The sequence below is a fragment of the Spermophilus citellus genome (genome assembly GCF_964194105.1).
Source record: "Spermophilus citellus genome assembly, chromosome: 7".
NCBI classification, from domain to species: domain Eukaryota; kingdom Metazoa; phylum Chordata; class Mammalia; order Rodentia; family Sciuridae; genus Spermophilus; species Spermophilus citellus.
Window position 1 is genome coordinate 55458578 of NC_138188.1, and position 25348 is coordinate 55483925.

A 25348-nucleotide genomic window follows, 5' to 3' on the forward strand; every position below is an offset into this window, starting at 1 on the left:
AAATAATTGAGAATTCCTCGTAAGCCCATCTTAAAATCCACTCACCTAATTCAGATATGCATTGATTCACGCATATACTATGCCTCCGCAACTTGAGATGAATAAAACAATGTCCTTGCCCTCTAGAAGATAAAGACAGTAAAGTGAAGGAGACAGACACGTGATTTCAGCAGTGTGATAAGTGGTGACACTTGTGGGATGAATACAGTTGCCGGGAAGCACAGAGAAGGGGCAGTTAACCCTAATTTCATCAAGATCAGAGTAAGTGTCATTGGGTATCCTGTGCACGCTAATGATGCTTGACAGTTGCACCACAGGACAGGTGTGGCCATGCTTTCTTTCGGTTCATGCTGTCTCTTCCAGGGCTAATATGGAAAGAGATCAGACATACAGTATTTTCCCATTGATTCTGGCAGAAAGCTGGGCTTCAGACTCATCATTCTCCAGTGCTTCGCCTCATCTTTCCTCTCCCTTCACTTTCATTTCCCCCTCAGACCTTCCTGTGTTCCTTTCTTTTTAGGAATTTCACACCAGACTCTTTGCACAACACATTTCCTTGCCTGTGTTTTGATAAGACATAAAATATTGTGACCACTGCAAAAAATCCCAGTTGAAGTCCGCACACATCACAGGGACGGAAGTGCAGTGACCATCGTTCCTCCCAAGCTGCTACCTCATGAGTCCGCAGTTGGCACCAAATGCATGAGTTAACCTCTGGTATTTTCTTCATTATTTCAGTTTACTTTGAAAATTTGTATTATAAATGCATATTGTAAATGGGTCAGGTAAGATAATATTCCTTGTTGAATTTTCTCAAACACTTAATATTCTAGAGCAAGAACTAGAATGCTATCAACTCCCTGGAAACTCTGCAGTGCCCCCATCCTGGCACTATCTGCTCTTACTTTCTTTATAATAAAGAAGTTTAGGGTTGCAGCGGCCTCCGTGCCGCCGGTCAAGACCGACCGTCGGGCGTCTGCGGGGCATGCGGAGGCGCCATGAACCTCCTGCCTTGTAACCCGCATGGCAACGGGCTGCTGTACGCCGGTTTCAACCAGGACCACGGATGCTTTGCATGTGGGATGGAAAATGGATTCCGAGTCTATAACACTGATCCACTGGAAGAGAAAGAGAAACAAGAATTTTTAGAAGGAGGAGTTGGCCACGTGGAAATGTTATTTCACTGCAACTATTTAGCTTTAGTTGGTGATGGAAAAAAGCCAAAATACCCTCCTAACAAAGTGATGATCTGGGACGACCTGAAGAAGAAGACTGTCATTGAGATAGAGTTCTCCACCAAGGTCAAGGCTGTCAAGCTGCGGCGAGACCGGATCGTGGTGGTCCTGGACTCCATGATTAAGGTGTTCGTTCACCTTCACGCACAATCCCCACCAGCTGCACGTCTTTAAAACCTGCTATAACCCTAAAGGCCTCTGCGTCCTGTGTCCCAATAGTAATAACTCCCTCCTGGCCTTCCCTGGCACCCACACTGGCCATGTGCAGCCCGTGGACCTGGCCAGCACTGAGAAGCCACCTGTGGACATCCCCGCACATGAGGGCATCCTGAGTTGCATTGCTCTCAACCTGCAGGGCACAAGAATCGCAACTGCGTCTGAAAAAGGGACCCTTATAAGAATATTTGATACTTCATCAGGGCACCTGATCCAGGAGCTGCGAAGAGGATCCCAAGCAGCTAACATCTACTGCATCAACTTCAATCAGGATGCTTCTCTCATCTGTGTGTCCAGTGACCATGGCACAGTGCACATTTTTGCAGCTGAAGACCCAAAGCGGAATAAACAGTCCAGTTTGGCATCAGCCAGTTTTCTCCCCAAATACTTCAGTTCCAAACGAGTTTCTCCAAGTTTCAGGTCCCCTCAGGCTCTCCATGCATTTGTGCCTTTGGAACAGAGCCGAATGCGGTCATTGCAATCTGTGCCGTCGGCAGCTACTACAAGTTCCTGTTCAACCCCAAGGGCAAGTGCATCCGGGACGTGTATGCGCAGTTCCTGGAAATGACCAATGACAAACTGTGACTTCACCGTGAGCAGGCTGTGCTTGCCGCCCAGCGTCCCCGGTCTCCTGGGGCTGGTGCCAGTGCCCCAGAGCCTCATGGGAACGGGGCTGGAGGGATTGCCCAGGACCTCAGTCTCGAAGCCATATGTGGTTCTCTGCCTTCCTGAGAAAGGTCTCCCATTACACGACTTAAAGAGAATGCTCATCACCACACCTGGACACTCGGTGGCTCTGGGCAGCCCATGCTTGCCCGCCAGCCACTACCCTTTAGCTCAGCTGCCACCTTAGCTAGTAGCTCCAGCACATCCTCTACTGGTGGGCTCCATCCCAGCCTAGGGACAAGACTGCCAAGGATGGGCACATGGAGGTTTGTTCCTGCCACAAACCCACTGTTTTTCGGAGAAGCAGACAAGTGAAGAAGTCAGCAGTGCAACACCACCTGGAGCCCGCACCTGCAGTCCTGGCACCTGGACACGTGTCTCTTGGGAGCACAGCCTGCTCTGGGCCTCAAGTAGCTGTCCCCACCCTGTTGGAGCCATTAGGACGAGGCTAACACCACCCTCCAGCACAGAGTTGTGTCCACCCACCAGAGCCCTGTCCTTATGGGGGTGCTGCGGCGCTTCCCCACCATCTATGGGCAGCGAACAGTGTCTGAAGGTTGGTCATGGAGGAGAGCGCCACTGCTGTGGGCAGCAGCCCTGCCGCTCCTGCCCAGCGTGGAGGGAGATGCCTCTGCCCCTCCTGCCCACTTCCCTCTCCACCACCCTCCCTCCCCAGCACTTGTGAGTAGCTGCACACTAACCTTCTGGGAGCCGAAGGCTCTTGCCATGTTTAACACTTGGTGACTGCACTAGGTCATGGGCTCCACATTGTCCATGCTGTTGAGCTACGTGTTTAATTTTCTTAAATTCCTGTTAGAGAAGCTTTCTTCTGTGATTTTCATTTCAGGTTGCAAACTTTTAAAATCTGTGTAGTGGCAAGTTCTCAGTTTTGCCGTTTTCCTTTGCTGTTGTGTGGTCTGCTGTCTCCATGTCAAGTATGCATGTTACCTGTGTGTATTTAATCATGAACTTTAATTTTGCACACATCTTTGTACTGTTTCATTAAATAAAAGTGACTAATTTTGTCGTAAAAAAAAAAGAAGTTTACACACACTCTCTTACATCATTTTTTTAACACACTCCCTTACATCATCTCTTTAACATCAGCTTTGTATCTGCTTTTGCCCCAGTTGCATAATATCCAACTAGGAATTCAGAAGTAAGTGTTTATGTGTGTGTGTGTGTGTGAGAGAGAGAGAGAGAGAGCGAGAGAGAGAGAGAGAGAGAGAGAGAGAGAGAGAGAAAATGAGCTTTTAGATTTGGGGTGTTTTTCATTATTGTACCAGAATATATCTTAAAATATTACCAGCCGGGCACAGTGGCACACACCTATAATCCCAGCATCTTGAAAGGCTGAGACAGGAGGATTGTGTGTTCAAAACCAGCCTCAGCAAAAGCAAGGCGCTAAGCAACTTAGTGAGACCCTGTCCCTAAATAAAATACAAAATAGGGCTGGGAATGTGGCTCAGTGGCCAAGTGTCCCTGAGTTAATCCCCGGTACCACCCCCCCCCCAAAAAAAAAAAAACTCCAAATAGCATCAAAAACATGAAATACTTAGGAAAAAAATTCAACAGAAGCCTTAAAAGACCTCTACACTAAAATTTATAAAACATTGGTGGGGGAAATTAAAGAAGACTGAAATAAATTGGGGCTATGTTAGTCAGCTTCCTGTCATTATAACAAATCCCTGAGCTTAGCCAATTTACGCAGAGGAAAGGTTTATTTTGCCTCACAGTTTTGGAATTCCAGTCCCAAACCTATGGGTCCCAGTGCTTAAAAGCCTGCAATGATGCAGCATATCATGCAGGGAGGGCATGGTGGAAAGAATCACTCACCTCATGGTTGGGAAGCAAAACAGAAAGAGGAAGAGGCTGAGCTCCACTGTCCTCTTCAAGGCATACACCCAAAGACCTAAAGACCTCTCCTGAGGGCTCGCCTCTTCAAGGTGCCAGCCATCACACAGCACCGAACTCGAAATGTGGCAGACGTTCCAGACCCTAACTATAGCAGTGACATGTGTCACGGATAGAGAAGTAAATCATAGGTTGTGAGAACTAATATTGTAACGATATCGTTTGTACTGTATCAAAATCCCAATAGGCTTTTTAAAATACAGAATGGCAGATTCACTTTAAAATTTACATGGGATTGCAAAGGACAGAGAAGAGTGAAAACAAACTTGAAAAAGAAGAAAAAAAAACAGAGGATTCATACCTGATTTCAAGGCTGGGCACTGGTAATTAAGACAGTATGGTATTAGTGTAAGGATAAGGAGATAGATCAGTGAGACAGAATAGAGTCTGGAAATAAATCCATATGCATGCTGCTCATTGGTTTTCAACAGAGGAGCCAAAGCAATTCAATAGGGGAAGGAAATTCTTTTCAATAGCTGGTACTAGAGTTAAGAAATTTGTGGAAAAAATGAATCCTGATCTTATTGCTTATCTCACACATAACAATTTGAGATAGATGTAAACTTTAACATAAAAGATGAAACCATCAAGCTTCTAGAAGACAGCATAGAGAATATCTTAATGACTTTGGGGCAGGCAAAGAACTTTTAGAGAAGAAACAAACAAAAAAAAAACATGAGCCACTAAGTCAGGGGTGGTACACACCTTTAATCCCAGAAACTCAGAAGGCTGAGGTAGGAGGATCACAAGTTCGAGACCAGTCTCAGAAACTTAGTGAGACCCTAAGCAACTTAACAAAACCCCGTCTCAAAATTTATGTATACATATGTGTGTGTGTGTGTATCTTATTAAGAATGTGTTTCATAAGTACACACACATTTTCAAAAAAACCAAAAAGTATGGGTTGGGTTGGGGTTATGGCTCAGTGGGCTCAGCGGTAGAGCACTTGCCTCATACATGAGAAGCACTGGGTTCGATGCTTAGTACTACATAAAAAGAAATAAAATAAAGGTGTTGTGTCCATCTACAACTTAATATATATGTGTGTGTGTGTGTGTGTGTGTATGAAATCCAATAAGTAAAAAATAACCCAATTTTTAAACGGGCAAAAACTGAATTTATTTCATAAAAAAAAAGATATAAAATGGCCAATAAGTGTTGAGAGCCACAGTCGAGTCGGAATGGCCCCTGGCATTTTGCCAGAAGTAATGGTTGAGAGGCGAGCCATTAAGATGATGCTGGATTGATTCAATTGTATATAGACCCCTGCTGTCCACCTCGGGAGCCCGCTGCCCGGAGTTCTCACTCAGAGATTTCCTGGGGAGTTCAAGTTGGTTGGGGAAGTTCCGGTGAAGGGAGTTCCTGTGTGTGTGTGGTGTTCCTGGGGGCCGCGTGGGTGGCATTTGGGAGAGTTTCCCGGGAGTGTGAGTGGAGTGCTGTTGGAGTTCAGGCAATAAAGTTTCCTGTTTGAACATACAAGTGCTTTGTGGCGACTCCGTGATTTGTGCCCAGCCAGACTGTGGCAAATAAGCATATTAAAAGGCATTTGACATTGAGATATCAGGGAAATGCAAACTAAACCCATAATGTTGTGCGGTTTCAACCCCACTAGAATGATTCAAGAGGAAAGGCGTTGATGAGAGCAGGTGCAGGTGAAGTGTGTGAGGCTCCAGGATGCTGGTGTATTGCTGGTGGGGTGCCAAGTCCTAGGACGCTTGGGGAAAATGCCCAGGCAGTGTCTTATAACATTAAACCCTCACCCCATCATCCAACAAGTCCATTCCTGGGTATTTACCCCAAAGAAAGGAAAACATACCCAGAAAAAGACTTTTACAATAATGTTCAAAGAGCTTTATTCTTAATATCACAAAACTGCAGACAATTCAAATGTCCAAATAGTTGAATGGATACATTGTGGCACATCCATACAATAGGGCAACTTAGAGATAAGAAATGGACTTCTAATGCCTGCAACAGTATAAATGAGTCTCAAAATATCAGGGACAGTCAGGTCACCCGGAAAGATAAGGGAGGAACCATATGGTTGGAATGGTCTGGAAATCTTTACCTCTGGAGACAGAGTCAGAATTCGGTTCTGGTCCTGACTCGGGAGGTTGAAGAAATTCTCTGGGGGTAACTGCTATTCTTCATCTTGACTGGGAGAACCTTCCCACAAAGGTATGTTTGTTAAACCCACTGAATCTTATATTTACAAGACACACAAGTCATTGTGTGTTAACTTTTCCTCAATTTAAAAAATTAGGGGCTGGGTTTGTGGCTCGGTGGTAGAGTGCTTGTCTAGCATGCGAGAGGCACTGGGTTCAATCCTCAGCACCATATAAAAATAAATAAATAAAGGTACCGTGTCTATCTACAATTTTTTTAAAAAAGGCAGTTAGTACCTGTTAAAAAATAGGAAACAATGTTTTAATAGAAGTTAAAAAGATGTCTGGACCACTATGCTAAACCTAGATGGTATCTGTAACTTTCCTAAGGACTTCCTTATGTAGAATTTAAAAAATTTATTTACTCTGTTTTATGTTCTACATTTATGTGACTTAAAAATCTAAAAACATTGAAACAGATCCAAAGAAACAGAAAACAAGTAAAAATCCTAAGTTTTATCCTTGGTTCTCATCTTTGCTGTTACCACACCCTGTAGACAAGTACTGTTTTCACATTCATGTAGATTCTTCCTCTGACTCTCTATAAAAAAACAGTGCCCTACCTTTTCTCCTGGGATAGTGGAGTCTAAGAGATCATGGCACTTGGCATTTGGTGTCCTTTTGGAAATCGTGTGCCCTGAGAGCTGTGGGCGTGCACTGGGTTGTTGGAGAGATGACAGCTTAGGAATGTTAATGTTAGAACTGGAGTTCTGGGACCTGGGCACCAATGAGCGCCCTACGGAAAGCGGCTAGCCCCAACTGTCCCAACTCGGAGTTTTGGCGCCTGCTCCTTCATCCCAGAGTTGAAGAGACACCAAGTGCTGCTACATCAGGAGTTGCCTCAACTTGTTTAGTTAAACTCTTCTCCTGGATCACTAGGCAATGCTGAGCTGATGTGGATCTGGGGCGAACGATCTGGGGCGAACAGTCTGGGCCTCTCAGAACACACACTGAGCCGGGATCGGCTGAATTCAAGCTCCCGATGGCCTGCTTCCCGCAGACAAACAGCTGTGACTCAGCACTAATCCATCCGGCTGAAACAACTGGTCAGCCCTTCTGATCCTACGGAGGTAAATGCCTACCGAGCCTTCATAGGTAGTGGCCACAGGTTTGAAACGGGGCTTGGGAGAGACAGTAAGGACCCACCCGTTGCATTGGTCGCCCGGCAAAGGGAAAAGAACTGTCGCCATTTGCAAGAGATACCACCATGGCAGAGATCTGATGTCATCAGACTGCGGCTGAGGAGATAACTTCATTGAAACAGGTGTGTAATTCCCTAGCCTTCCCTCTCCACACATCGGGGAAACCTTAAGGGCCCCTCCCAGCTCTCCCGTAAGGGCCCCTCCCAGCTCTCCCGTGAGCACGATAGCCAGACCGAGGGAATCAGAGGTGGCGCGGACCCGCGGCAGGGAACTACGGCTCCCACCAGTGCTGACAGCTGAGGTCTCTTGCATCAGCTACTGGGGGAGTGGCTACCAGAGGGCAAGAGAAACAATAAGAGAAGTAAATAGGGAGCCTACATCCTGGGAACAAATTTTTACTCCTCACACTTCAGAAAGAGCCCTAATATCCAGAGTATACAAAGAACTCAAAAAATTAGACAATAAGATAACAAATAACCCAATCAACAAATGGGCCAAGGACCTGAACAGACACTTCTCAGAGGAGGACATACAATCAATCAACAAGTACATGAAAAAATGCTCAACATCGCTAGCAGTCAGAGAAATGCAAATCAAAACCACCCTAAGATACCATCTCACTCCAGTAAGATTGGCAGCCATTAAGAAGTCCAACAACAACAAGTGCTGGCGAGGATGCGGGGAAATGGGTACACTTGTTCATTGTTGGTGGGACTGCAAATTGGTGCGGCCAATTTGGAAAGCAGTGTGGAGATTTCTTGGAAAGCTGGGAATGGAACCACCATTTGACCCAGCTATTCCCCTTCTCGGTCTATTCCCTAAAGACCTAACAAGAGCATGCTACAGGGACACTGCTACATCGATGTTCATAGCAGCACAATTCACGATAGCAAGATTGTGGAACCAACCTAGAAGCCCTTCAATAGATGAATGGATTAAAAAAATGTGGCATCTATACACAATGGAGTATTACTCTGCATTAAGAAATGACAAAATCATAGAATTTGGAGGGAAATGGATGGCATTAGAGCAGATTATGCTAAGTGAAGCTAGCCAATCCTTAAAAAACAAATGCCAAATGTCTTCTTTGATATAAGGGGAGTAACCAAGGACAGGGTAGAGACGAAGAGCTGGAGAAGAAGATTAACATTAAACAGGGATGATAGGCGGGAGGGAAAGGGAGAGTTAAGGGAAATTGCATTGAATTGGAAGGTGAGCCTCAGGGTTATACACAATTACATATAAGAGAAAAGGAAGAGTAGGATAAAAATTATATAAGTGGAAGAAACGATTTATCGTAGAGGGGGTGGAGAGAGAGAAGGGGAGGGGAGGGGAGGGGAGGGGAGGGGAGGGGAGGGGAGGGGAGGGGGGATAGTGGAGAATGGGATAGACAGCAGAATACATCAGTCACTAGAAAGGCAATTTATAAATCAATGTAAATGTAACTGATGTGACACAGCAATCTGTATACGGGGTAAAAATGGGAGTTCATAACCCACTTGAATCAATCTGTGAAATATGGTATATTAAGAACTATGTAATGTTTTGAACAACCAACAATAAAATATTATAAAAAAAAATCCACAAAGAAAAGCCCACATCCAGATGGCTTTACTGGTGTTTTTTCTTTCTTCTTTTCTTTCTTTTTCTTTTTGGTACTTGGGATTGAACCCAGGAGGGCTTCATCACTGAGCTACATCCCCAGCCATTTTCTGAGACAGGGACTTGCTAAGTTGCCAAGGCTGACTTCTAACTTGTGATCCTCTTGCCTCAGTCTCCTGTAAAGGCATGCACCATTGTGCCTGGCCTTTATTTGTGAATGGCATCAAAAATACAAAGAAATAATTACAATCTTTCACAAGTTTTTAGAAGATAGAAGAGAAGGGAATACTTCCCAATTTATTTTTTAGGATAAATATTATCCTGATATCAAAGGTAGACAAAACTATCAAGAAAATAAAACTGATCCTGGCATTGTTGTGCATGCTTATAATCCCAGCTAATCCCAGCTTCTCAGAATATTAAGGCAGGAGGATCACAAATTTGAGGCCATCCTTGGCGACTTAGCAATATCATGTCTCAAAAAAAATTAATAAAAAGGGGTAAGGATCTGACTCAGTGGTAGAGCCCCACTGAGTTTAATTCCTAGTACTGGAGGTGTTAAAAAAAGAAAAAGAAATAAACCATAGACTAGTAATCCTCATGAATACACTGAATACTCTTGTAAAAATTTCCAGCAAAGTAGCTGGAAATGATAGTGCATGCCTGTAGCTCCATCTGCTTGGGAGGCTGAGACAGGAGAATCACTTGAACCCAGAAATTTGAATTAGCCTGAGTAAAATAACAAGACCCCATCTCAATAAAATAACAAAAATTGAAAAATTTGTTAGTAAACTGAATTCAACAACATATAAAATGAAGTAAACATTGTGATCAAATGAGATTTATCCCAGGAATGTATTGTTGTTTTAACATTTAAAAATCAATATAATATACTGTGTTAATTAAAGAAAGAATAAAATCTATAGGGTCATCTCAGACACAGAGAAAAAAAAGTTTGGAAGAATTTAACACTTAGTCCTGATAAATACACTCAACAAATTAGAAATAGAAGGTACTTCCTTCTACCTAAAAGAGAATCTGAGTAAAAATTTTAATAGATACTTTAGGCCAAAACAATCCAAGTGGAAGCATATAAAAATGATTAACAGCGTTAGTCAAAAGAATGCAAATTAAAGCCATTAAGAATAACATATCACACCTCATAGAATGTTTGTAGTTAACATTATGAAGAAAAAGGAACCGCTGTACATTGGTAGTGGTAGTGTAAACTGATGCAGTCACTTTAGAAAAATGTAGCCGTTTTTTGTTTGTTGGTTAGTAAGTTTAACATATATCCCATCAATTCCTGCTAGATATCCACAAAAGAGAAATAAAAATGTATTACACACATACTTGAGTGCTCATAGCAGCATAATTTATATTAGCCAAAAGTTGGAAACAATTTCAAATGCTCAGTAACCCAGGAATGGATAAATCAAATGTAGTACATCTGTGCAATGGGATACTGTTAAGTGTTTGGTATAAAAATAAAAAAAAAAAAAACTTCTAGAATAATTTGCAACATGGATGAATCTCAAGAACACATATTAACTGATTGAAAGAAGTCAGACTATATATTATATGATTTCACTTATTTTTAATTTTTTTTCTTTTTTTAATGGCACAATATCTTTATATTGTTTATTTATTTTTATGTGGTGCTGAGGATCGAACCCAGAGCCTCACACATGCAAGGTAAGTACTCTACCACTGAGCCACAACCCCAGCCCTGAACATTTTCTATACCTTTATTTATTTATTTTTATGTGGTACTGAGCCCAGTGCCTCATACGTAGGAGGCAAGCACTTTACCATCTTGTCATAATCCCAGACCTGATTTCACTTAATAACAGTTTGATTGCACTACTGTGGATTGAATCCAGGGTCTTGTTCATGATGGGCAAGCATTCTACCACTGAACTACCCCTTCTGCCCCATATGATTTTATTTATATGAAATATCAAGAAAAAGCAAATACAAAGACAAAAAGCAGATTAGTGATTGTCTAGAAATGGGAATTGATTGCACATGTGCACAAGATATTTAAATTTTTTAAATTTTTGGTTCTTCTTAGTTATGTATGACATTAGAATTCATTTTGATAAAATTATAAAACATGTAATATATATTATTCTAATTAGGAGTCAATTCTTGTGGGTAGGTATGATGGTAGGACTCACTTAGGTATTTTCATATGTGTACATAGAAAAATTATGTTAGATTTATTCTGCCTTTCTTATTTCTATCCCCTATTCCTTTTATTTCCCTTTGTTTAATCTGCTTAACACCTCTTCTTTCCCTCCCCTGCTTTATTGTGGTTTTAGCTTCTACGTATCAGCAAAAAAATTCTACCTTTAGTGTTTGGGATTAGCTTATTTCACTTTGCATGATATTTTCCAGCTCCATCCACTTAACATCAAATGTCTTAAAGACATTTTTCTTTAATGCTGAATAATATTCCATTGTGTATACCACAATTTTTTATCCATTCATCTGTTTATGGACATCAGGGTTGGTTCTATAGCTTTGCTATTGTGAATTGTGCTGCTGTAAACATTGATGTGGCTGGGTCACAGTAGAATGCTAATTTAAAATGCTTTAGATACATGCTAAGGTGTGGGATAATTGGGTCATATGGTGGTTCCATTGCTAGGTTTTGGAGGCATGTTCATATTGTTTTCCAGAGTAGTTGCACCAATTTGCTGTCACACCAACAATGTATGAGAATTCCCTTTTACCCACATCCTCACCAACATTTATTGCTGGTATTCTCAATATTTTCCATGGTGACTGGAGTGAGATGGAATCTCAGCATAATTTGTTTGTTTAGTTATAGTTTGACACAATACCTTTATTTTTATGTGGTTCTGAGGATCAAACCCAGAAATCCTGCATATGTTAGGTGAGCACTCTACTGCTGAGCTATGACCCAGCCCTCAGTGTAGTTTTAATTTGCATTTGTCTGATTGCTAGAGACATTGAACACTTTTCATATATTTGTTCATAATTTGTATTTCTTCTTTTACAAAGGCTCTGTTCAGCTCCTTTGCCTATTTAATGACTGGTTATTTGTTTTATTGGTGTTAAACCTTTTGAGTTTTTTGTATATGCTGGAAATTAATGCCCTCTCTGAGATGCAGATGGCAAAGATTTTCTCCCATTCTGTAGGTTCTTGCTTTAGATTCTTGATTGTTTCATTTGATATAAGTAAGCTTTTTATTTTAATACCATCTCATTTATTGATTTTTTTTCATTTTATTTCTCGTGATTTAGGTGTCTTGTTCAGGAAGTAAGTTTCTGTGACAATATGTTGAAGTTTTGTGCCTACCTTTTCTTCTTGTAGGTGCAGAGTTCTGGTCTAATTTCAAATATTATTAGTTTTTGATCCACTTAGAGTTGATTTTTGTTCAGGATGAGAAAAAAAAAGCAAATATAGAGACATAAAAGAAAGTAGTTACTTGTTTTCTAGAAATGCAAATAGACTACAGATGAGCTCAAGAGATCTTTTTAAGTTGGCAGAAATATGCTAAAGTCGGATTTTGGTTGCACAACTTATAAATTAAGTAAAATCATTGAATTGTATACTTACCACAGATGAATTTTATGTTATTGAAATCATAGCTCAACAAAGATATAAGGAAAAATAAGGTGTTTTATGGAAAATTTTTAATTTTCTATATAGAATATAGAAAATATATTCAGATTATTCTATAAATATCTTAAATTGTGAATTACAATGTCTGAGAACATTCTTCACTGACCTCCTCCATATACAAAGTAAACTAAACTCATTAACATATTCTATTGCTAGGCAGAACTAACATTATCAAAATGGCGATATTACCAAAAGTTCTCTATAGGTTTAATGCAATGCTAATCAAAATCCCAACGGCATTTCTTGTAGAAATAGATAAAGCAACGATGAAATACATATGGAAAAATAAAAGACCCAGAATAGCAAAAGCAATTCTAAGCAGGAAGTGTGAATCAGGCGGTATAGCGATACCAGATTTCAAACTATATTACAGAGCAATAGTCACAAAAACAGCATGGTACTGGTACCAAAACAGGCGGGTGGACCAATGGTACAGAATAGAGGACACAGAGACTAATCCACAAAGTTACAACTATCTTATATTTGATAAAGGGGCAAAAAGCATGCAATGGAGGAAGGATAGCATCTTCAACAAATGGTGTTGGGAAAACTGGAAATCCATATGCAACAAAATTAAACTGAATCCCTTTCTCTCACCATGCACAAAAGTTAACTCAAAATGGATCAAGGAGCTTGATATCAAATCAGAGACTCTGCGTCTGATAGAAGAAAAAGTTGGCTCCGATCTACATATTGTGGGGTCGGGCTCCAAATTCCTTAATAGGACACCCATAGCACAAGAGTTAATAACAAGAATCAACAAATGGGACTTACTTAAACTAAAAAGTTTATTCTCAGCAAGAGAAACAATAAGAGAGGTAAATAGGGAGCCTACATCATGGGAACAAATTTTTACTCCTCACACTTCAGATAGAGCCCTAATATCCAGAGTATACAAAGAACTCAAAAAAATAGACAATAAGATAACAAATAACCCAATCAACAAATGGGCCAAGGACCTGAACAGACACTTCTCAGAGGAGGATATACAATCAATCAACAAGTACATGAAAAAATGCTCACCATCTCTAGCAGTCAGAGAAATGCAAATCAAAACCACCCTAAGATACCATCTCACTCCAGTAAGATTGGCAGCCACTATGAAGTCAAACAACAACAAGTGCTGGAGAGGATGTGGAGAAAAGGGTACACTTGTGCATTGCTGGTGGGACTGCAAATTGGTGTGGCCAATTTGGAAAGCAGTTTGGAGATTCCTGGGAAAGATGGGAATGGAACCACCACTTGACCCTGCTATTGCCCTTCTTGGACTATTCCTTGAAGACCTTAAAAGAGCGTACTACAGGGATACTGCCACATCGATGTTCATAGCAGCACGATTCACAGTATCTAGACTGTGGAACCAACCCAGATGATTCACAATATCTAGACTGTGGAACCAACCCAGATGCCCTTCAATAGATGAATAGATAAAAAAAAAATGTGGCATTTATACACAATGGAGTACTACGCAGCACTAAAAATGACAAAATCATGGAATTTGCAGGGAAATGGATGGCACTAGAGCAGATTATGCTTAGTGAAGCTAGCCAATCCCTAAAAAACAAATACCAAATGTCTTCTTTGATATAATGAGAGCAACTATGAACAGAGCGGGGAGGAAGAGTAGGAAGAAAAGATTAACATTAAACAGACACATGAGATGGGAGGGAAAGGGAGAGAAAAGGGAAATTGCATGGAAATGAAGGGAGGCCCTCATTGCTATACAAAATTACATATAAGAGGTTGTGAGGGGAATGGGAAAATAAACAAGGAGAGAAATGAATTACAGTAGATGGGGTAGAGAGAGAAGATGTGAGGGAAGGGGAGGGGGGATAGTAGGGGATAGGAAAGGTCGCAGAATACAACAGTTACTAATAGGGCATTATGTAAAATTGTGGATGTGTAACCGACATGATTCTGCAATCTGCATTTGGGGTAAAAATTGGGAGTTCATAACCCACTTCAATCTAATGTATGAAATATGATATATCAAGAGCTTTGTAATGTTCTGAACCAATAAAAAAAGAAAAAAAACATATTCTATTGCTTCATCTTTGCTGTCAGAACTTGATCTTACTATGTTTTTAATTTTGATACTCATTAAAAAGTTACTTTAGAATTTACCATGTGTTTTTTAAAAAATATCTTAAAGCCTTGTTAATATATATGAATTTTTAAAATTAATTTTATACCTTTAAGAACATTATTCAAGGTTTAGGGTTGTAGCTCAGTGGTAAAGCACTTGCCTAGCATGTGTGAGGCTCTGGGTTTGATCCCCAGCACCACATAAAAATAAATAAACAAAATAAAGCATTGTGTCTATCTACAACTAACAAAAATTTTTAAAAAGCATATTGTTCAAATAGTAATGATGAAAATTTAAATTTTAGTTAAAACATGATTTTAGTGTCTGAGGCAGATCACTGATTGTCCATTCTCCTTCAGTAGCAGAACTCTCATATTGTTGGATGCTGAGATTTAAAAAAAATGTATGTTTCTGCCTCCTTTGCAGGCACTAGTAGCCAATGAAGATTGGAATTCTGGTAAAGCCCTTAAAGGATAATACACCATTTCCCCCTGAATAAAATATCTGTAGCTTTTGTAGCAGTTATCTAAAAATTTGAGGTGACCTTGAGAAACCTAGACAGATGGTAGGACCTTGGGTCTTTGTTACCATAACGGTCTTTACACTGCTCACCTCCATTCTTCTGTGCAAGAAAAACATTTACTTTTAAAAACTATTGTTATTTTGGGCCTCCATTACATGTAGCCTTTTTTTCTGATTCAACTATTCTTACTTGTATGAGGAGTTGTTCTTTAAATATATTATATTAGTCAGGTTTTCATTACTGGGACAAAATATCTGGGAAAATATGTAAATTCTTAAAGCAGAAAAGATTTATTTTGGCTTATGGCTTTAGAAAATCATGTTCATTTGGTCCTGTTGCGTGGGGCTTTGGGCTTTTGGGGATGCAGAACATCACGGTGGGGAGTACATGGTGGAGCAGAGGTACTTACCTCATGGCATCCAGGAAGCAATGAGAGAGTTGGGGGAGGCAGCTAGGGACAAGATATACCCTTCAAGGACATGCCTTCAGTGACCTACTTCCTCCAACTAGGCCATGAACCCTAATGCTTCCTCCACCTCTCAGTAGGGCCACAGATTAGTTCTGAAGCCTTCAGAGCATTAACCTTTGGAGTTCATTTTATATCAAAACTATAACATGTGTTTTCATACTAATTTTTTTTACACAAAAACCCAAAGAAAATCAGTTTTGTCATTTTTATTAATACTATTTCATGTTTTTTTTACTTTCATATTTTTTAACAGTGACATTGTTCATACTATTAGCTGTTCCTAAAATTTATTTTGACTCCTACATACCCTAAATGAGTACATTTTATGAGAATTCAGTAGGGTGCTTTTATTTTCATTTTGTTAATATATATAAAATGTAAAACTGACCACTTAACTATTTTTAAGTGTGAATTTCATTGGCAATAAGTACATTTACAGCATTGTGCAACCATTGTCACGATTTATTTGTAGATATTTTTCATCATTCCAAACTGTTCTCATTAGACAGTAATTTACAATTTTCTTCCCCCCTCCAACTCATGGTAACCTCTAATCTACGTGTCTGTCTCTCTCAATTAGCCTACTCTATATACCTTATGTAAATGCAATTATGTACTATTTGTCCTTTTGCATGTGGCTTATTTGACTTAGTCTTCATAGTGCCCATGGTTTATCCATGTTGTAGAATTTCTCAGAATTTTAAACTTTTGAGAGAGAGAGAGAGAGAGAGAGAGAGAGAGAGAGAGAGAGAGAGAGAGAGAGAGAGATCTTTTTTGTAGATGGACACAACACAATGCCTTTATTTTTTTATGTGGTGCTGAGAATCGAACCCGGGTCTCACCTGTGCTAAGCAAGCGCTCTACTACTAAGCCATAATCCCAGCCCCAAGAAAGGCTTAAACTTTTTAAGGATGAATAATACCCAATGTGTGTATGCCACTGTTTATCTACTTATTTGTTAATGGACATTTAGGTTTTAACCTTTGGCTATTGTGAATAATACTGCTAACAAACATTGGTATACCAAGTATTTGTTTGATCCCCAGCTTCAGTACTTTTGGGTAGATACCTAGAATTTTTGGATCATCTGATAATTCCCTATTTAACTTTTGGAGGAACTGCCAAACTCACAACCACTGCACCATTTTATATTCCCACCAGCAAAGTGCAAGTGTTTAAATTTCTCTACATCCTCACCAGTACTTAATTTTTTAATATAATTTAATAATAGCTATTTTAGTTTTCTATTACTATGACAAAATACCTAAAATAAAGATGAAAAGTATTTGGGCTTAAGTGTCAATCCATGGTTGTTTGGCTCTTTTGCCTTTGGTAATTTACAGTAATTTTCAATTTTCTTATGGTATGGCATGGTCTTATGGTATGGCAGAACATCAAGGCAGGGCGTGTGTGGAGGAGGAAGCTGTTTACCTCAGGGAGCCAAGATGCAGAGAGAGAGAAAGGGGCTAGGATTTCAACATACCTTCAATGGCATGTCCACAGTGTTCTTTCTTCTCTTAGGTCCTACCTCTTAAAGGCCTCACCACAGACTGGCAATCAAAGAACACAAGCCCAACATTTAAGATCCACACTGTATCTATCCTAATAGAAAAGAAATGTCTGCGGTGGTTCTGATTTGCATTTCTCTAACAGGTAGTGACTGTGAACATTTTTTCATGTAATAAATTTGTCTTCTTTGAGGATACTTTTATTGAAGTTCTTTGTTCACTTTCAATTAAATTGTTTATTTTTTGTTGTTGAATTGTAAGAATACTTTACATATTCTGGATATTAATTCTTTTGTAGATATATGATTCACAAATATTTTCTCCCATTTTGTGAGTTGTTCTTAATGTTCTTTGATACACAAGTTTTTCATTTTAATGAGGTCCAGTTTAATTTTTTTTTTTTTGTTTGCATTTCTGGACTCATGTATCCAAGAAGCATTATCAGATTGAATATCATGAAGTTTTCCTATGAATTTTGTTTTTTTACTTTTTATGTTTTGTGTTTGATCCATTTGATTTGATTTTGGTATACAGTATAAGATTTCAAAGAAAACCAGAGCCCAACAGTAGTAAAGCAATAAAAAAACCATATTTTTAATCAGGAACCATTATAAAAGGGGAAGATAGACCTCTTTATAGAACTAGGCTCATTTGTGAATGCATCTTGAAAGGTAGGGATTCATATTCAAACAACTGAGCAAGTGGATAGAAAGTTACTAGGAGGAAACACCAGGGGTCAGAGGGGGATTCTGAAACAAACAATTTAACAAGACTTTTGCTTTAGGCAGGAAGGTGATCAGAAGGGATGACAGGGAGTGCAAAATTTGAGCAGATATATTGAGGGTGATCAAATTGGGGGGAATTCTGGTGAACTGATTTACAAACTTCTTGCCAAAATTAGATGATCTAAAGTGCACAAAGTTCAAAGGTTGAGGCCTAATTAGGATAATAATTTAGAGAAGCCTAACTCACAATTGTTGAAGGAGAGCCCCGCGTTCCTCTGCAGGGCCACCGGTCGCCCCCGCCTCGGGGACCTGCGGGGAGGGCCCGCGAGAGGCCCAGTAACATTTGGTGAATAAACTGCATATTTCCAGCTCTGTGACACATGCATGTGGAAGGGACGGAGGGAGACGTTTGTGCTTTTCTTTTCCCCAACTCAATCATTCAAGGCTCCTTCAAATGTTTCCTTAAATAGAGTAACATATTTCATTTCTGTCCACCTATGGACTGTCCCCACTTTTATCATGTTCTTATCAAGTGTGGCACCTCTTATAAACTTAAGTGTGGTCTGGTTTCTCTAAACTATGACCTCCCTCCTTATAGAAGTGTTGTTTTCTGGATATCGGGAGATGCATTTGTCTCTGGTGATTCTTCGACTTGTCTCTTGCATTTCCCAATCTGGAGCTCCCCTAGAACTTCAGACTCAACTTCTCCAAAAATGAAATAATCACATGGCCACGGACACCACAGTTCTCCCAGTCTTCATAAGACCAAGCAGGTCAGGTTGCTTATTGTCCCACACAGGAAAGTTGATCACTTGAGATGGCGGCGGGAAGTGAGTAAGCCGCTCTGTGCTCCGCGCCGCCGCGTCTGAAAAGATGAGGTAAAGATCATTAAAGGAGATCTGTCGACAAAAACCCAGCACCGAGTCAAGAAAGGGGCCTAGGTGGAGTGAATCCGCCACTAATCCAGCCAAGGTGAAGGGAGTCCATCACGACTTCAGCGCGAGCAGTAAGGCTGCAGCCCCAGCTGCACGGCTCTATCGGCCCCATCTCCTTCTCCTCTCTGCCTCTCCGCCTTGCTTCTTTCTCCCCAGCTGTCTCTCCTCCCAAGCTCAGTCTCTAAATTTAGGTCTCAATTTCTTTCCCCCACCCCGCCCGCTCTCCTGCGTGTCCGGTACCCGCGGCCCTGAGGCGCCGCCTCCCCTCCCCCAACCCGCACCTAGTAAAATTTTTGGTTTGGAGTATTTACTAATCTCTGTCAAGAAGCTGGTTTGTAAGCAGATATTCTTCCTGATATTTTTCCCCATTATCTCCAGGAAGAAGCCCTTGATTAATTTCCTGAAATGATCTTGTAGAATTTGGAGTTACTAATAATAATCCTATTTTGCTTAATAGGTGTCTTCCCCATAGGTTTACTGGTAAGGACTCTAACACATAAGGTTTAAAACCTCCACTGTTCCCATCAGGATCCTCCCAATGGAGATAATTTGCACTTTGAGCAGGCTGTGAGATTTGTCCAATTCCCTCTAAGTTAGCTGGTTCTATATGTAAGGGCCAATTCTTAGGCCAGAAGAGACTGGATAGGACTGATATATCTGCTCCGGTGTCCACTACACCTTTGAACTCTTTATGATTAATTTTAAGTTCCAGTAAGAAGCATTCCTGCTGCATTAATTGAGCAATTAATTACACTACACTCTTTTTGGGAGGTTGGAAACCAAATTTAATTGTGGATGTCCATCCAAATTACAGGATAATAAAAGTAATTGAGTAATTGTATTTTTTGGAGTAAACCGAAGGGCAAAATTTGACTTTACAGTAACATTTAATTCTCCTTCAAAATAAGAATCTACTACTCCAGGTATCACCATGATGGCCCCTTTTAAATTGTTACTTCCCAAAATTAAACCTATACTTTCTCTAGGGATTGGCCCCAAAATACCAGTAGGAATTTGTTGTGGTTCTGGATGTTCAGTAGCAGGCTCATTTGAAGATGGAATGAATCCTGAAGGGAACTCACTTCTACTTTCAGAATGCGGGGGTGGGTGGAGGAAATCCAGCTCTTGGGGGAAGGTCTTGAGAAAAACACTTCCATGCATAGACATCTGGCATTGCAAAAAATGGAGGAGGTGGTGGGCCTGGTGGAAAATAATCTTGAGGTGCTCCATACCTGTTTCCTGGAGGAGGCAGAGGGAAAAATGGTCCTCTTCTCGTGAACTGACTCCTTGGGTCCACAGGAAACAATTCACCTCTGACTGGAGGGAAAGGTGCCAACAATGAGCCAGAGCCAGTTGCTTGGTTTTCAGCAGAGAGAGATGAATCAGGCACATTGGTATCACCAGGATCAAATTTGGTCTCCTTTCTACTGGATTGACTTTCTGAAGACATAGGCCAATCCTCTTTATCCAAAGAAGGCATATTAGAACTTCTGAGTTCTGCTGGTCGCGATGGTCTACCATAATTCGAATAACATCCACCTTGCCAAGGAGGACCCAATGATGAGGGACCATTGGGGGAATTCTTTCTGCCCAATGCTGCCTTTGAAACACCAAGTGCACAGGGATCTTTCTCTACAAGTTCAAACTGAAGCTCCCTTTCAGTTAACTTTTGTCCATTGCGAGCCTTTTGTTTCATGAAATAATGGAGGTTTCTTTCAGCAATCCAAGCCGCCAATTCACTCTCATGTGCTTTTTTCTCAGAGTAAATAATCTTCCCCTGACAGGACTGAATGGTTCTCTCCAATTCTTCTTCAAGATATTTGGCTCGTTTTCTGTAGGTCTCCAGCTCTTTCTTCATATGGCCCATCTCTTCTTTGACCTTGGAAAGTTTCTTCTCTTGCTCCACCCGGTAGTTTTCCTCTACTCTGAGTTTCCCATAGAGTTTCATCCTATTTTCTTGATAGTGTTCCATTATGACTTTACATTTCTGCTGAAGGTTCTCCTTCTCACCTTCAAGCCGTGTATTCTCTGACAGCAAGGTTGCCTGTTCAGTCTTCAGACTTCTAATCTGTTCTCTAAGGTCTTCCTTTGTTTTCTCTACTTCAGATAAGAAAGCACAAGTTTGATATCTTTGTCCTTCTAAGTTTTCTAAGGAGGCCTTTAGCTTAGCACCATCAATCAGTTTCTTTAAAGCTCCTTTTGGCTCATCATCCAAGTGAGCACCAATTCTTGATTCACTCCTCATTCCCCATTCCAAGTTGCCAACATCTGTTTGGGCTCCCGCGCTTGGAGAAGACCTATCTTTCATCTTCAGCAAGCCTTCAGTCAGAGACTCCTCGTGATTTTCTTTATCACTTTGAACTTTTCCTGCATGGACTTGAGAGTCTTCCAATGTGGTGCTCTCTTTACATTGGACACATCCTTGTTCCCTCCATGCTTCAGCTTCTCCTTTTATGATTGGTTTCTGACATTGCTGAAGCTGGGAACTTACATCCAAAGCTTCTTTCATTGCCAGCTGAAGTCCTTCCTCACTCATTTGAAGCAGTCTCAGGTTTGTTTTACTTTCAGTTATTTGTGATCTGAGGGATCCTAATTCACCTTCGAGGGACTTTATCCTTCTCGATATATCTGCCATGATTTCATCCTGTTTACAATGTCTGGCCTTTTGCTCTTCTAGCTCTTTTTCTAGAAAGAGTCTTTCATCCCCATGGCTAGGTTTGGACCTATGCAGCTTTTCATAGGTTGCCTTTAAATTTGGGGCTTCTCTTGGACCCTTCTCAAAACTGCCACCCTTTAAAGTTGACTCTATGCCTTCATGCTCTTTTTGAATAAGGCTAACTTTTTCAAGTAGTTCACATTTTTCTTCAATTCTTCTAGAAAGTTTTAGAGCCAGCTGTTTTTCTCTTCGCACATAAAGCCTGCTTTTAACACACTGAAAACTTCTTAACAAAAACAAGAGAAGAAGACAAAAACATCCAATAGCTCTACACATCACCAAATCCCAAGGAACGCCATAAGGATCAGGGCCTGGTTTCATGTCTTCAGACAATGCTGCCACAACCCTTCCTACTTCTTCCAGGACCACCCTCTAATATGGCTGTGGACACTCAGGTGTTTGCTCAGGAATTCCAACCTGCACCAGGCAACGGAGCAGACCACTGAGAACCCCTGCAAGGGGGGGGGGGTTGTGATGTGGGGAGCCGGGGTGAAGGACTCCCAGGAGCCTTGTGGTGCTCAAGTGCCCATCAGGGGTGTCTTGGCCCCTTCCTTCCCTACCCAGTGCATCCTGAAGTGCCAGGGGTTCAGGTCCCTTCCACTCCAGCCAGAGAGGAGTCCTCTCCATGCCACTCACCCCTGAGTTTGGTTTAGGCTAGGCCAAGATGGAGCTTCTTATGAAATTTCTATACAGTCATAATACCACTCAGTTTGATGTCAGGCAAATTCTAAAGCTTTCTAAACTGTCTCAACAGATTTTAGGTCATATTCTTATATGTGTACTGCTTGCCCTTTTGTTTTAATGACCCATTCCTTTCCCTGCTTTTGTCCTCTCCCTTTTTTCTTCCTTCCTTCCTTCCTCCCTCCCTTTCTTCATTTTTTCCTTGTTTTCTTCCTTTCATCCTTCCTCCCTTCCTCCCTCCCTCCCTTCTTTTTTCTCCCTTCCCTCCCTTTTCTTTTCTTGCAGTATTGGGCTTTAAATTCCAAGGCCTTCTGCATGCTTGGCAAGCTCACTACCACTGAGCTACCTCCCCAGACTGCTGACTCTTTCTAGGATGGTCATTTGAATTATTTCTAACAGAAAAAACTCTCATGATACACTACTTTCTTTCTTTCTTTTTTCTTTTTAATTTTTTAGCTGGGTTAATGACTTATGTTTCTTTTTTTTTTTAAGTTTACCCTTAATATTGTTTTTATTAAGCTTTATTTTTATAGAGCAAGCAACCATAAAAATTAAACAACTGGTTAAATAAGAACTGTTATTTTAGATCATTGTACTGTCATTTTTTTAACTTTATTTTTTTATTTTTTTTAGTTATACATGACAGCGGAATGTATTTTGACATATAATACATACATGGAATGTACATACATCATTCATATTGTCTATTCTATTCTGTTGCCCTTCCTGTCCTCCTTACTCCTCCCCTCTTCTCCCATCCTTTCTCTCTATCCAATCTAATGTGACACACTTTTTTTTTCTTTTTCTCATTACAACATCATACATGTATTCTGTATAACAATGAGCTTCTCCTTCCATTTTCCGTGCAACTCCCCTTCTCCCTCTTTTTCCCTCCCACCTTTCTTCCCTATTAGTGGTAGTCTTCTTCTCATGCTCTTATTCCCTATCCCATTTTGAGTTACCCCCCTTATATCAGAGAAGACATTCAGCATTTGTTTTTTAGGGATTGGCTCACTTCACTTAGCATAATCTGCTCTAATGCCATCCATTTGCCTGCAAATGCCATGATCGTGTTATTTTTTAGTGCTGAGTAATATTCCATTGTGCATAAATGCCACCTTTTTTAATCCATTCATCTATTGAAGGGCATCTAGGTTGGTTCCACATTCTAGCTATTATGAATTGTGCTGCTATAAACATTGATGTGGCTGTGTCCCTGTAGTATGTTCTTTTTAGGTCTTTTTGCTATAGTCCGAGAAGGGGAATAGCTGGGTCAAATGGTGGTTCCATTCCCAGCTTTCTAAGTAATCTCCATACTGCTTTCCAAATTGGCTGCACCAATTTGCAGTCCCACCAGCAATGTATGAGTGTATCTTTTTCCCCACAACCTCACCAGTACTTATTGTTGTTTGACTTCATAATGGCTGCCATTCTTATTGGAGTGAGATGGTATCTTAGAGTAGTTTCAATTTTAATTGAAATTAGAGATGGTGAGCATTTTTTCATGTATTTGTTGATTGATTGTATATCCTATTCTGAGAAGTTTCTGTTCAAGTCCTTGGCCCATTTGTTGATTGGGTCATTTAATTTTTGTTGTTTAACTTTTTGGGTTCTTTATATACTATAGAGATTAGAGCTCTATCTGATGTTTGAGGGGTAAAAATTTGTTCCCAGGATGTAGGCTCCCTATTCACCTCAGATATTATTTCTCTTGCTGAGAACAAACTTTTTAGTTTGAATTCGTCCCATTTGTTGATTCTTGGTTTTAACTCTTGTGCTATAGGTGTTATTAAGAAATTTGGGGCCTGCCACCATGTGATGAAGATTAGGGCCAACTTTATCTTCTTTTACATGCAGAGTCTCTGATCTGATTCCTAGCTCCTTGATCCATTTTCAGTTGACTTTTTTGCATGGTAAGAGAAAGGGATTCAATTTCATTTTGTTGCATATGGATTTCCAGTTCTCCCAGCACCATTTGTTGAAGATGCTATCCTTTCTCCATTGCATGGTTTTAGCACCTTTGTCTAATATAAGGTAGTTGTAACTTTGTGGATTTGTCTCTGTGTCCTCTATTTTGTACCATTGGTCTACCAGCTTGTTTTGGTGCCAGTACCGTGCTGTTTTTGTTACTATTGCTCTATAGTATAGTTTAAAATCTGGAATCGCGATGCCACCAATTTCACTCTGCCTGCTTAGAATTACTTTAGCTATTCTGGGTCTCTTGTTTTTCCAGATGAATTTCATGATTGCTTTTTCCATTTCTGCAAGGAATGTTTTTGGGATTTTGATGAGAATTGCATTGAATCTGTAAAGTGCTTTTGGTAATATGGCCATCTTAATAATATTAATTCTACCAATCCATGAGCAAGGTAAATCCTTCCATCTTCTAAGGTCTTCCTCTATTTCTTTCTTCAGGGTTCTGTAGTTTTCATTGTATAGTTCTTTCTCTTCTTTTGTTAAGTTGATTCCCAGGTGTTTTTTTGTTTTGTTTTGTTTTGTTTTGTTTTGTTTTGTTTTGAGGATATTGTGAATGGAGTAGTTGTCCTCATTTCCATTTCAGAGAATTTGTCACTGATATACAGGAATGCCTTTGATTTATTGGTATTGATTTTATATCCTGCCACTTTGCTGAATTCATTTACGAGTTCTAGAAGTTTCTTGGTTGAATTTTATGGGTCTGCTAGGTATAGGATCATGTCATCGGCAAATAGTGCTAATTTAAGTTCTTCTTTTCCTATATTTATGCCTTTAATGTCTTTCATCTGTCTAATTGCTCTGGCTAGTGTTTCAAGAACTATGTTGAATAGAAGTGGTGAGAGAGGGCATCTCTGTCTTGTTCCAGATTTTAAAGGGAATGCCTTCAATTTTTCTCCATATAGAATGATGCTGGCCTGAGGCTTAGTGTATATAGCTTTTACCATTTTGAGGAAATTTCCTGTTATCCCTAATTTTTCCAGAGCTTTGAACATAAAGGGATGCTGTATTTTGTCAAATGCTTTTTCAGCATCTATCGAGATGATCGTATGGTTCTTATCTTTAAGTCTATTGATGTGGTGAATTACATTTATTGATTTCCATATATTGAACCAGCCTTGCATCCCAGTGATGAA

General features: G+C 40.3%; 1 protein-coding gene and 1 pseudogene across 2 annotated transcripts; one reads left to right on the forward strand and one right to left on the reverse strand.

Annotated features, from left to right (window-relative positions):
* Nucleotides 1–992: 992 nt before the first annotated feature.
* Nucleotides 993–2647, forward strand: LOC308653242 (WD repeat domain phosphoinositide-interacting protein 3-like; annotated as a pseudogene). Its single transcript has one exon. The product of its transcript is annotated as a WD repeat domain phosphoinositide-interacting protein 3-like (transcript).
* Nucleotides 2648–19423: 16776 nt separating this feature from the next.
* LOC308652709 (melanoma inhibitory activity protein 2-like) lies at nt 19424–21878 on the reverse strand (the record flags this gene model as incomplete). Its single annotated transcript, XM_081300739.1, is given in 2 exon segments — nt 19424–19948; nt 19950–21878. Coding segments are annotated over 2 exon segments (2283 nt in total). The 3' UTR covers nt 19424–19594.
* Between the last annotated feature and the right edge of the window lie 3470 nt (nt 21879–25348).